Source organism: Labrus bergylta, chromosome 21 (assembly GCF_963930695.1).
Source record: "Labrus bergylta chromosome 21, fLabBer1.1, whole genome shotgun sequence".
In the NCBI taxonomy this organism is placed as follows: Eukaryota; Metazoa; Chordata; class Actinopteri; order Labriformes; family Labridae; genus Labrus; species Labrus bergylta.
The window spans coordinates 9,624,794-9,637,011 of NC_089215.1; the positions used below are offsets into that span (position 1 = coordinate 9,624,794).

Below are 12,218 nucleotides of genomic sequence, written 5' to 3' on the forward strand. Positions count from 1 at the left end.
TCTTCCCCCTTATTGCTTCTTTACATTTCAGATGGAAACGGCAGGCTTTTGTGTATTATTATTTTGTGTTCTTTTTTTTTAACTTAAAGGAAATGATTCACTATTTTGCATTTTCTCCTTTTCTAATATATTTTCTTCCTTTTTAATCTTTAGTAATTCATAAAGTAAACAGCCCTCTTAGAAATGCCTATTAACCTCTTATAATAACTGTTATTCACATAAAATTAACAAAAGTAGGCAAAGAGCAAAAAAGGCCTTTTTTTAGACATATACTTCAAGGGAATATCTTTTATTTAGCCTGAGTATTTTATTTTGGTTGAATTCTACCTCTTAAAACTGTGATCACCTGCAGTGCACATTATGTTCTGTATGTCTTTGTTTAGGCGACCAGCATTTCTATAAGAAGCACAGAAATAGAGCATCCAAATCTGCATCAGTTATTTGTGTCCAGTCTGTCTGCTGAGGGAGAAGATAAAAAAAAAATTAAAGAAAAAAAAAAAAATTATAAAAGCAGTCTGTGCTGCCAGTGAGGAATTCAGGTTAGTCCCACAGGACATCACACCTGTCAAGAAAAAGCAGGATGCAATAACACCCTCCGTCCCAAAAAATAGATCTGAGGAAACATTATCTAATACAATGAAAAATAGATCTAAAGGAACTGACAAAGCAGATAAAATTGGAAAACAAGCTTGGAGTAAAATGCTTTTATTCTGCTTTGATTGGCCTCTGGTATTTAGTAAGCAAAAAAAAAAAAAAAAGAGAAAGAAAAGTAGGTTATTGAGCCTTAATGTGAAGGATACGTTGAAATAAAATACAAACTTTAATTTAAGCTGGAGTGTTCACTTAATTTGGCCCCAGTGTGACAGACTGGTGGAGTCAAAGAGCCTCAGGAAGTGCCTCCTTTTTTTTTTTTTTCTTTCCACCAGGAGACCGCCCATGTGTGCGTTTAATCCACATTTTCTAGCAACTTCCTATCTTCCTCCTATTTTACCATCACTGTCCTGCTCCCAAACTGCCTCTTTCCCTCCTCACATGCTTTTTCACCGCAGTCCTCCGCCTGCTCTCTCTCTCTCTCCCTGTCTCTCTCTCTCTCTCTCTCGCTCCCCCCCCTCTCTCCCTTTTTTTTTTCCTCCTATTTATGAAAACGTCACTTCAAGTCCCTCCCTGTTTGAATCTCATTAGTTTCTTGTGTGTTTCTCCCTGTCAATAATCCTGAATCCAGACTCTCTCTATTTCCATCCCTCTCTATCTGTCAATCAGCGCCGCCTTTGAACTGAAAACCACTCCGACCAACTTCAACTCACTCAATCCGAGCGGCTCGGCTCCTTCTCCGGCTCCCTTTTTCTGCCAAGATTCCCTTCTTTTTTTGAGTTTTCTACCAACCGGCCAGAGCTTTGGAAAACGCCAATACAGAAACCCCCCAAACTTAACACTCGGACTTTCTAGATCCCCGAGATCAAGGGTTTAAAAACTTCGTGTTTTTTTGCCCCCCTTCTTCAACAAAACAAAAAAAAAAAGAAAATTTCTGCACGGGAAAAATGCCGCAACTCAACGGCGGTGGAGGGGACGATCTGGGTGCAAACGATGAAATGATTTCCTTCAAAGACGAAGGGGAGCAGGAAGAGAAAATTTCGGAGAACTCGTCGGCAGAAAGGGATTTAGCCGATGTCAAATCTTCTCTCGTAAACGAGTCGGAAACGAATCAAAACAGCTCGTCGGACTCAGAGGTAAGTTGCGCATAGAAAAAAAAGCGGGGGCATCGATCAGAGCTGTTTGTTTGTTTTGTTTTTGTTTTTTGTTTTTTAAAAAGTAAAGTTAAGAGGCCTTTTACATTTGTGACATGTTAACACTTGGAAAAAAGAAAAAGTTAACTGTCTCCCCCACATCGCCCGCTGTGTTAACTTTAACGCAATCCCTTGTGTTTCATTGCATTTCAAGGCGGAAAGACGGCCTCCGCCTAGATCTGAAACTTTCAGAGACAAAACAAGAGAAAGTTTAGAGGAGGGTGAGTTTCTGCTTTATTCTTCCTCTCTCTGTTTGATTTTTTTTTTCTTCCCTGCACCGTGACATTACATGTGCCCGGCGGAGGGATATCCCTTCCGCTTTAACTCCTCTCTAAATGCATAAAATGTGGAGGGGAAATAAATAAAACTTCTCAAGGCCACTTTATTAAAAAAAAGTTTTTCTTCTTTCCCCCCCCCCCTCCCCCCCGCCATGTTAGCTGCGAAAAGGCAAGATGGAGGGCTGTTCAAGAGCCCACCGTACCCGGGCTATCCATTTATAATGATCCCCGATCTCACAAGCCCCTACCTTCCCAATGGATCACTTTCTCCAACAGCACGCACAGTAAGTTCATTTATTTACCACTGTATGTGCACACACACACACACACACACACACACACACACACTCACACACACACACAGACACGGAGAGTTGTCACCCAGAAAGAGAAGCCGATAAAAAAAATGTAGAGCCAAGTTTTGCAACTGCTCATGAAGTGTACAGTACAATGGCATGCATGTCCGCCTGCAGCCTGTGTGTGTGTGTGTGTGTGTGTGTGAGTGTGTGTGAGTGTGTGTGTGTGTGTGTGTGTGTGTGTGTGTGTGCGGACGGCAGCTAACATGCTAACAGTGCTAAGCCCTAGGACTAGGAAAAATGATAGTTATATTTGAAAAAAAAATCTGAACGTGCATCTGAGTTTTTGAACTTTTATTTTCCATTCTTAAAACTTTCAAAATAAAATGCACAACATTTTCAAATGTAGTAATATCGTTGTAATTACTCTTATCGTAATTGTAACGTTAATTAACGTGCGGGTTCCTGCTGTATTCTGTGTTCTTTTAAAACCCACTGAATTATGCACTTGGCTCGTGTTTGCACAGCCTCATCAAACATGCCCTTTTTTTTTTTTTTTTCTTCTTCTAACTCGAGCTGCATGAGCATTCAGACCTTCACACTGACTCCCTGACACGCTGCACGCCGTGCAAAGCAATGTAAAAACACACACAAATAAAATCAATATGCAAATGAGCTCGTCAAAGTGATTTGCATGTGTCAAAACGTGTAGAGGCATTAGGCTAAAGGTGCATGCATTAAAAAATAAAAATCTGTTTTCTGCATCTGTTTTTTTCCGTACACATTACCATTGCTTTTTTTTTTTTTTTTTTTAATTGATTAATTTAATTCAACAAATGTGAGTTATTGAGAGGTTATGATTGTGCAACACTTGTGTGCTCTGCATGTGCACCACATTTGTTTCTAATGAGGAAACCACTGCCCCCTTTTTTTTTTTTTTTAATATAAAAAGGCATGTGCTTTGTAAACCCCGTATTTATAAATAAATTCATGTTATTTAGACACAATCAGCCGCGCTATAATTATGCACACTTACTCATTTGCTCAGCACCTCGCTAGTCCCACTGGGCAACGTGCAATCCTTAAGCGGAATAATTTTCTCAAACCACGGGTGTTTTTTTTTTTGTGCCCCCCTATTTTAAACGGTTGCAATTACAAGTCTGCACTTTAGGACCTGTCATCTCATTTTACAAGGCTAAGGCAAAGACCAGGCATTAGGAAATGTGACCCCCTCCACCCCACCACCACCTCCACCTCAGCTCTCAGTAACGAAACTGATATTTGTCACCTGAGTTTTTTTTGTTTGTTAAATAAACGCACACCTGACACATAATGCCTTGTTTTGTGTTTGACACAATTTTTGCTGATGAGTTCCACATGATCAGCCGGCGTTTCACCTCAAAATATTTTTTGCTGCTTACACAATTCTCTCGTTACTTGTTTGTGTGTGTGTGTTTGTTTGTGTGTTTGTGTGTGTGTTTTTGTGTGTGTGTTTTTATGGCTGAACAGATTTGATCATTCCCAGCATATGCTCATATGAGAACATTTTGCCATTCTTTCCCTCTTAGTCAGCCGGCCTTGTTAACACTACTGGCTGCTATTTGGAATTAGTCACTCATTATTCTCATAAGCGCTGACACAAACACGCATTGACAACAACACACATGATTTGAGCTGAGGCACTTCCTTGTTTCGGAGGCAAGGGAGGTTTGTAGTTGTCTTTGTGGTTATCGCAGCGTTGTGTTCTGTTGCAGTCCGTGAAGCGCTCAGTTCATTGTGCTTATGCAGCAGGTAGGAAAAGCAGTCAATTTTGGAGCATGGCTGGAGGATGCTGCGGCGAGACCGTGTTGCCCTTTGCCCTTGTAGTTCCTCACCTGAAGAACAATATGTAATAACTCACAAAAGCAAAGATCCTTCATAGAAAATACAACACAAATGTTCTTTTTTTTTTTTTTTTTGATTTTACTGGACATTGATTTCTTGCAAACCAGATATAGAAGTCATGAAACAAATCTTACAAACACCTTATCATGTTTGGCCTCTTTAGCAAATTAGAAGACTACATTTATTGCACCTTAGTTCACAGATCTACCTGAGCAGCGACTGTAGAGGAACACGGTTTTTTCGGCTCGCGGTGAGCCTCGGCCCCCACTGTCTGCAGCGCCCTGTGTGTCCAGCCATTAGAGCTTTGAAGTGAGCGGTCGCTGTAATATAAATGTATTAGACTTAAAGCTGGCATAAATAATTCACCTGGACATTGATTAGCTGTCCTGCTCCCTAACATGTCATGTGAGGCGCTGACTATGACTGCTGGTATAATTGCGATGAGTTCTTTTCTCTGTCTTTGAGCCCTTTGATTCTCGCTGCGTTCCCTTTTCTTCTTCGTCTGCTCCTCTTGGTTTGGGCGATGCTCTGCTTTTATTTTTAGGATTTCAGTTTAAAAAGTCGGGGGCCTTTGAATTTTGTATTTACATTTTTAGATGTTATTATTTAAATGAGATTTTTTTTATTTCTGTAAAGCACTAATATGAGCATTTTGTTAAAAAGATAAATTATAAGAATTTAGGTTTTTCTGTCTGTCATTTGGCACTAATCCTGATCTATTTTGACGCTCTGCTTCCTTTCCTTAATTTCTGTTTTAACATGCTTTGGAAAGGGAAAACAATCCTGCATGTGGTGGTTTACATAATTTGTTTGACCTCTGGGAGCTATAATCAGTGACAATTTGTTTTTCCTACCACCTTAGTCCAAGGAGACTCACAGTTTAGCATCATTTAGCAATTTGACATGATGTTGTGCCCGGGCTTTCAAAAGCCTTCCTCTCCTCCTCTCGTCCTCCTCCTGCTTCCTCTCCTCCTCCCTAAACCTCACACAAGGTTCCTGCTGGATCACTGGGTGGAGGTCCAATTGAAGAAGTGGCCTGCCCAGTTCACCCTTGCTTTTCCATCCTTTTCGCTCCCTCCTGCTTTCTCTATCTCCCTTTCCTCTCTGCGTCTACCTTTTGTTTCCTGCCGCTGCTTACACAGGTCTTGTGAAAAAAGGCGGCGGGTTAACTCCGGTGCTGTGGGCTAACATCACACCTCAACAGGTCTAAGAGACCGCAGAGGCTCAGGGAGGGAGAGCAGGATCTGGGCGGCCGGCTCTCCTGCATTGGGGGCTGCAGGGCCGTAAATCCACTGGCTTTATTTACTGCCTCTCGGACTTATGAATGTTAAGATATTTGACGCCACCCCTGGCCCCATAATTCTCCAAGCCTGGAGACTTTTGGCGGAGGTTTTGAGTTTCGACGTATAATTACAACTAGTTTAAAAAAGAGCTAGAAAGTAAGGGGGGCAGTGTGTGTGTGGGGGGGGGGGGGGGGGGGAGGACACCGAGCATCAACTGCTGTGTTTAGAGCACACACAAAAAAAAAAAAAGACGCTCCCAGACCCGTGGCGATTCCACTACAAGACGGTGGAAAGGCTTTGTGTGGTTGAAACAATAGCTTTTCTCCCCTTTTTCCCCTCTTTGTTTCGCTTCCAGGATTGCTCATGTTGCCGCAGATTCACCTTTTGGAAGAAATAAATCCCCCTTCAATGTGGGCTGACTTCCTCCTCTCTGGTTCTTTATATTAGGGAGAAATAATGGAGGATTTTCTGCTCAGATTATTGTAATGAACATGCAGTAAGTGAATGCAACATTGCTGCCTTTGTGCTCACGTGCACACATTGCTCCGGCCTTATCTGTTATAATTGACACAGACAGACAGTATCTTCCCTTAACATGGCAGCAGCATAAGCATAACAATGGTATATCATATGGATTATGTGTGTTTGGCTGCTGTAAATGGATTTTTTGGCTGTGACAAGAGGAAAGATTTTAATGCGGATTTAAGGGATAGGGCCCACACCTTATCAAATTGGCTTTACATGTTAATAGGGCCTAATTGGTGTCCACAGGGGGTTTGGTGGCACGACGCGGCCACAATTTGTGCCCCTAGCCGCAAAATGCACTCTGAATTTAGTCGGAAGGTTGCGCTCCTTTTGTCTTGCAAATCACTTTTGTTTACAAAGTATGGCGGAAGCGGCTCCCGCTCTCGCTCTCCCTCCCACTACTCCTTTATGTGCTCCTTCTCTTCCTCTCTCTCTCTCTCTCTCTCTCTCTCTCGCTCTCTGCTGCTCCTCTCATCCTATGCGAGGAGAGAGGGGAAAGAAAAGGTCCTTATTTTTCCTCGACTCAATAAACAGTCATAAAAAGCACAATCTGCTTTGGATTTGAGGAGTTAAGTTAGAGAAAGGGGAGGGAGGGTGGTGGTGGGGGGGAGCAAAGTTTGGCACCATTAAACTAAAATTGGGGCCTGCTAGACATTAGCGGTGCGCAGCACATTCTCTGAGCTTAATTAGTCCAAACTGTAATTGTTCATGGTCTGCCAATAGGAGTAATGCTCAGGAAAAGTGGAGTTGCACTAAATCGGCCCGGGGTTTTTAAAACAATAAATCACTCGCATATTTGTGCTGTGATTCAGATGGAGGCTCGACCTCTCCCATCTCGACATGTGGTAAATTGTAAAGTCAATGAATCGCAGATGTAGGGGTGGTGGTGGTGGGGGGTAGTGGTGGTGGTGGTGGGGACTCAGAAAGAAGGGCAGAAGGAGTACAGTAAGGTTTTGTTGGTGCCTGGTGAATGAATGGAAAAGATTTGCGCTGTAAATATTTACCACGAAAGAAACAATATATATTCTCGTAGCTAGCAAGGCATAATTGTCTAATGCTGATGATGTTGGCAGGCTGAGCATTGTAAGAGCTCATCTATCTGTCACTCTGCTTGAAACATCACACAAGCAAAAAAAAAAACAAAACAAAACAAAACAAAAAAAACCTGTCAGTTTGTGAGTGTGTTTCTTATCAGATTTTTAACTAGTGCAAAGCCAGTAGTGGATCCCTGGTGGTGCTGCGAGCTGGGTTTGGGTGTAGCTTAAATTCAGCTGCAGTCAAGCTTGGTTTGGTGCGGAACCTTTTCTTAATTAAATCATTGACTTAATTGTTTTTAATGTAATAACAGCTAATCTGATGCCTAATTTTGACTTCAATGTAGCAGATTATGCCTGTTACTAATTAGCACGGACTGGATGTTTTTTCTTCTTCTCCTTTTTGTGCAAATATTATCAGAATGGATGAATTCATTTTCACCTCCTGTTTCTGTCAGTGAGCCACCACACTCTACTTTTCTGTGCCTGAGCATAGAGAAAAAAGGCATTAGTTTAGCAGCTGTGCACTAGTGCCCCCTCACAGCCCCCCAGTGTAACCCCTTCTTCCCCACTACCACCCCCCCCCAAACACAACCACCATCACACTCTCCAAGCAGCACCCCCCCCCCCCCCCCCCCCTTTTGCTCCCTCTTTTCTCCCATGCATTTCTATAGAGCTTGACACAAAGATAGTACTGTACATCTGGAATGCAACTTTTGTCATCTGTTAAATATAGGCTGGCTCTGCTCCTGGCCCACAGGGCTTGGGGCTCCCTCAAACATGGAAATTAAATTATTGTGTGTGCGTGCATGCAGACAAAATTTAAACTTGTAACAATACACAGAGCAGGTTGCATTATATTTATTTACTTTTTCCCATCCATTACATTTGACATTCCCTTGAATTTCAAAACAAGAGCAGGAAAATGCGCAGGATCTGTTATTTATTGTTTTTATTTTTTGACTGTCTCTGTTTCCTTTCTCTCTTTTTGTATATCGTGGTAGGACAGTGCAAAGCGAATCTGTTCATCCCTGTTAAAAAGTACAAAAACAGGACAAGACACTTTTAATAGTGTCTGTTGGTAGAACTCGAGGCTTTATCTCACTTTCCATCCAGGACAGTGAACTTTCCTGGAGCTTTTAGAAGTACAGAGTTTTCACTGTTTCTGCTCTCAGCTGAAAAGAAAAGGTTATGGGAATATCGTACATCAATGTTATGGTTCAAGTAAGCTAGTTTAAAGATTAGCTCGAGTTGGTATTTTTTACAAAGTGTCTTAATCACAAACCCCTGAAACTGTAATTCACAAGCAACACAGTGCCAGGTTGAAGTGTTTCGAAAGTATGTCGTCCTGTGTAGCTGTAAATGCGCATCATAACTATTCTATAACTATAGTAAACTGAAATGTGTAGAATTGTTAGAGCTCAGGTATCGCACTAGAAATGCCTCTGGTATGTGCATTTCTTCCCCCCCTCCTGTATTTTCCTTGCCTGAATGTGCATATTTCTGTAAGTTCATTCATAATGGGACCAGAGTGCTCCAGTAGCCAAATGAGTTCACCAGTAGCGGAGTGGGAGGGGAAACACGGGCTTGGGAGGGGGCAAAGAGAAGCGGGAAATGTGTGCAGGGAAATGTGTGTGTGTGTGTGTGTGTGTGTGTGGAGGGGGGGGGGACGGCGCGAGAGTGAGGGGAGGGCAGGGGGTCGGACGCACAAAAGCCGTCTGAATAGAGCGCATAATTGCTGTTAATGCCGGGGCAATGAGAGCAGCGACAGTTCCTGGTTAGATGTCCAAACAATGGTGCCCCTAGGCTTCACATTTATCTTCCCGTTTAAAAAAAAAAAAAAAGAAAGAAAGAAAAGAAACATAAAATAAAACCCAGCAGGGATTGAAGACAGATTGGAGCAGGCAACTTTTTCGCCGACCCCCTTTTTCCACATTGCTTTCTGCGCTTCTGGGTTTAATCAGCATTTAAAAAAAATAAAAATAAAATCAGCCGCTAAAGCTCTGTGTGAGAGGGCCGCCCGCTGTGACGCTGGAGGAATCCTGGCGGTGTTGACCTTCTGTTTGGATTGTGGAGTGGGTTTGGGAAGGGTCAAAGTGCACCGCCGCTGACATGCTTTTTCGTTGAGGAAGGAGCTTCCCCTCTCACCCCTTTTTTTTTACAACAACTGATAGCAGTGCTTGATTCTCCAGCACAGGTTTTTTTTCTTTTTCAGGCTTGTGTGTGTGTGTGTGTGTGTGTGTGTGTGTGTGTGTGTGTGTGTGTGTGTGTGTGCATGCAGGGAGGAGGTGCCACACTGCCATCACAGCTCTTAATGATCATGTTGGGCTAGATAATGACTAGCTGTGCCAGTGTGCAGTGAACACCTGTGGTACACCAGCCTTTTATGGATGTGGTAGAATGCTCTGGAACGTACCACAGAAGAAGAATTTCATTCATGCTAATACCTTTTTAAAATGCAGTTAATTCCATATATGTTATGCCACTGATACAATAATAATGAGAAGGCAATGGTGGGAAACTATCTCACTGATAAACACAATTGTATTTCCCCTCATCTTGTTGACGTTTTCAGCCCCTACATGCTGCAATATTATAATTCCTGTTACATGATTTTCAATTCACGGTACATACTATCACACTTTGTGCAGTATCTAAATTAGTTGAGCTACATACGATATTTTTTTGCAGATGGTGTTTTTCGCAGCTTGTTTCCGCTAGTTTGTATCTCCAGTCTTCAAGTAGTCAAGGGAACGTCTGCATGCAGATAATCTGTTCAAAATGGCTCTGATGGGAAGGAGGCACTTTGTGTGTGCTAAACACATAATAGAGGAGTTTAGGTGATAAAACTCCAGTCAATGTATTTTTAATCTACTAATTAAACTTTTAATTGTAGCAGGATAAGCTCCAAGGGCTGTGTGTGATTGTGTGTGTGTGTGTGTGTGTGTGTGTGTGTTTGAGAAGTGAAGTGAGTCCACTAATGAGGTGATCGTCTGCTTGTTTGCCGTTAAAGGTGCTGGATTCATAACCGCCTGCAAAAGGTGAGGAAGGTTTAAGAGAGCAAGGCAGAAATAAATTCATCTACTAATCTGCGGATTATGGTAGGATTTCGAGGAAAAAAAAAAAAAAAATGTTGGCGAGATTACTCAAAAATGCACAAGGCTAATAAGATGTAACCCCTTTACACTGACTGGCGAGCTGTGTGGAACAGCGTTAGATTCCTCTTGTTTTTTTCCCCCCTCTAGCTGATGAACCAATTCCAATGGAAAACAGATTAAGAGTAAATTCCCATGTTAGCTCTTTAACCAGCTGTTAGAAACCTATTTAAACACAATAATAATGCGACTCTTGTAAAGAGACAGCTGTCAACTTGTGTACTGCTCGAGATAACATTTCATGTGAACAGCTTGTCACATCCACACATGGCCTATGCGTAGCACGTCAGCATTCATTTGCCAGCCATTGTGTAGGTAATGGAGTGTTTATTTTGCCCCAAAAATGCAGCTTCAAGCAACATGATTGGTTGTGCGAAATTTTAAACACATTTGCTATAATAGAAACATTAATTAAGGAGACTCAGTACTGAAAAATTAAACACATTTTGCTTTCAAATATATGTCTTTTAATTGTCTTTACCCTAAATAAATATTTTTTTAAAAGGACTTTCAATATGCATAGCGCTGAAAATGTATAATATGAGGAGCATCCAAAGTGTTCCGGGTCAAATCCAACAGTGAGCAAATTGACTCACAGAGCGAAATGTCAATGGCCTCCCTCCCTCTAGGGGTCAGAGTGAATGGAGTGACTTATTTGGACAAGTGTTCCGAGGTGAGATGAGTGAGTGGCCTTCAGTGTCCTGCCAGAAGGGATGAAATGACAGGCAGAGAGACAGACGAAGGCACTAAGCTGACTGTCATGGGACTGTCAAAGTGGAGAGCAATGCAAATCTAGTTTCCCTGACTATTTCATTGAAATAAGGACTCTTTTTATTATTTTATTATTTTATACAGACATGGTGTTCAGCGTGACTGATTTAGGGAAGTAATGGTTGCAGCCACTCCTATAATAAAACCTGGTGTAAGAAACAACATGTTTAGACCTGGAAAATATTCAATGGGAATTCATGCTGCACATATTCCCATACGTGATCTTACACCTTTTTTTTTATTTTTTTAGCAGGAGAATGCTCTCGGGAGTTGTTTTTTTTTTTTACTCCATTTGGATTTATCTACTTCAGCTTCTTGACCCAAAGTGAGACACAAGTCTTATTCCAGCATCTTCCCCCGAAGCCATCCCTTCTAAAAGCTGTTGGAATGTGAGATTACATTTCTTATTTTGTTTGGAGTATGCCGAAGTGGAACAACTCTTCCAAAATGACCAACACAAACCCCCAAGTTTGTCTGAATAGACATGCAAGGATTTCCTGGCCTTTGACATTGTATCACTTGTTTTTACACCTACAGTTGGAAATGTTCACGTCTCAACTGTGGCCTGTGGTTAACGGATTATGATCTTTGAAATTCAATGTCAAACAGACTTTATTTAACTTGATGTAAATTTTTGGCATGGAAGGTCAATTTCAGACATTAACTGGAAATGAAACCTGTTTAGTCATAATGAAAGTTAAGCTAAGAGACTGGCACAGCTAAGCGAAGATGGCCTTTGTGTCATGTGGAAAACGTCACGATGCCCTTTAGAACCAGGACACTCTTTATCTGTCTTTACTGCCCCCATTTATCTTTATTGGCCACCACGCTTTGCATATTTGAAAAATCAATAAAGATAAATTTCCAGCTTTGTCATCACTGTGGCGTCAAGCGCTTAAGATTTCAGGATGGATCCATTGGCGACGTGGTGATTTCAGACTCCTCAATAGCTAATCTTTCTTTCCGTGGGAGGTTAGCTTGGACTTTGGCAGCCGGCGTAGTAGTCAGCATTGCGCTTTGGAGACTTTCTGTCAGAAGAGTCCAGTTTTGCATGTCTATAAAAGCCCTTTGTGTGTGTCGAGGATGACCCTGGCTGTTGTAAGGCCTGTATCTGTCTCTGCTCCGGCGGCCGGGCAGGCCTGCAGTGAGGATGCAGCAGCTGGCCGGGGCCCAGGCACAGGAATGCTGTGTGCACTGTTTAAACAGTG

The 12,218-nt window shown here is 42.0% G+C and overlaps 1 protein-coding gene across 19 annotated transcripts in view; it reads left to right on the forward strand.

Annotated features, from left to right (window-relative positions):
- The first annotated feature begins 1,242 nt into the window (after positions 1 to 1,242).
- The window catches only part of tcf7l2 (transcription factor 7 like 2), an 88,444-nt gene continuing 77,468 nt past the window's right edge, over positions 1,243 to 12,218 (forward strand). For all 19 annotated transcript variants that reach the window (XM_020652094.3, XM_020652095.3, XM_020652100.3 and 16 more), the window contains exons 1-3: positions 1,243 to 1,727; positions 1,939 to 2,005; positions 2,222 to 2,346. In XM_020652094.3, coding sequence (XP_020507750.1) covers positions 1,539 to 1,727; positions 1,939 to 2,005; positions 2,222 to 2,346 — 381 coding nt within the window. In that variant the 5' untranslated portion in view covers positions 1,243 to 1,538. The remainder of the gene's footprint in view (positions 1,728 to 1,938; positions 2,006 to 2,221; positions 2,347 to 12,218) is intronic.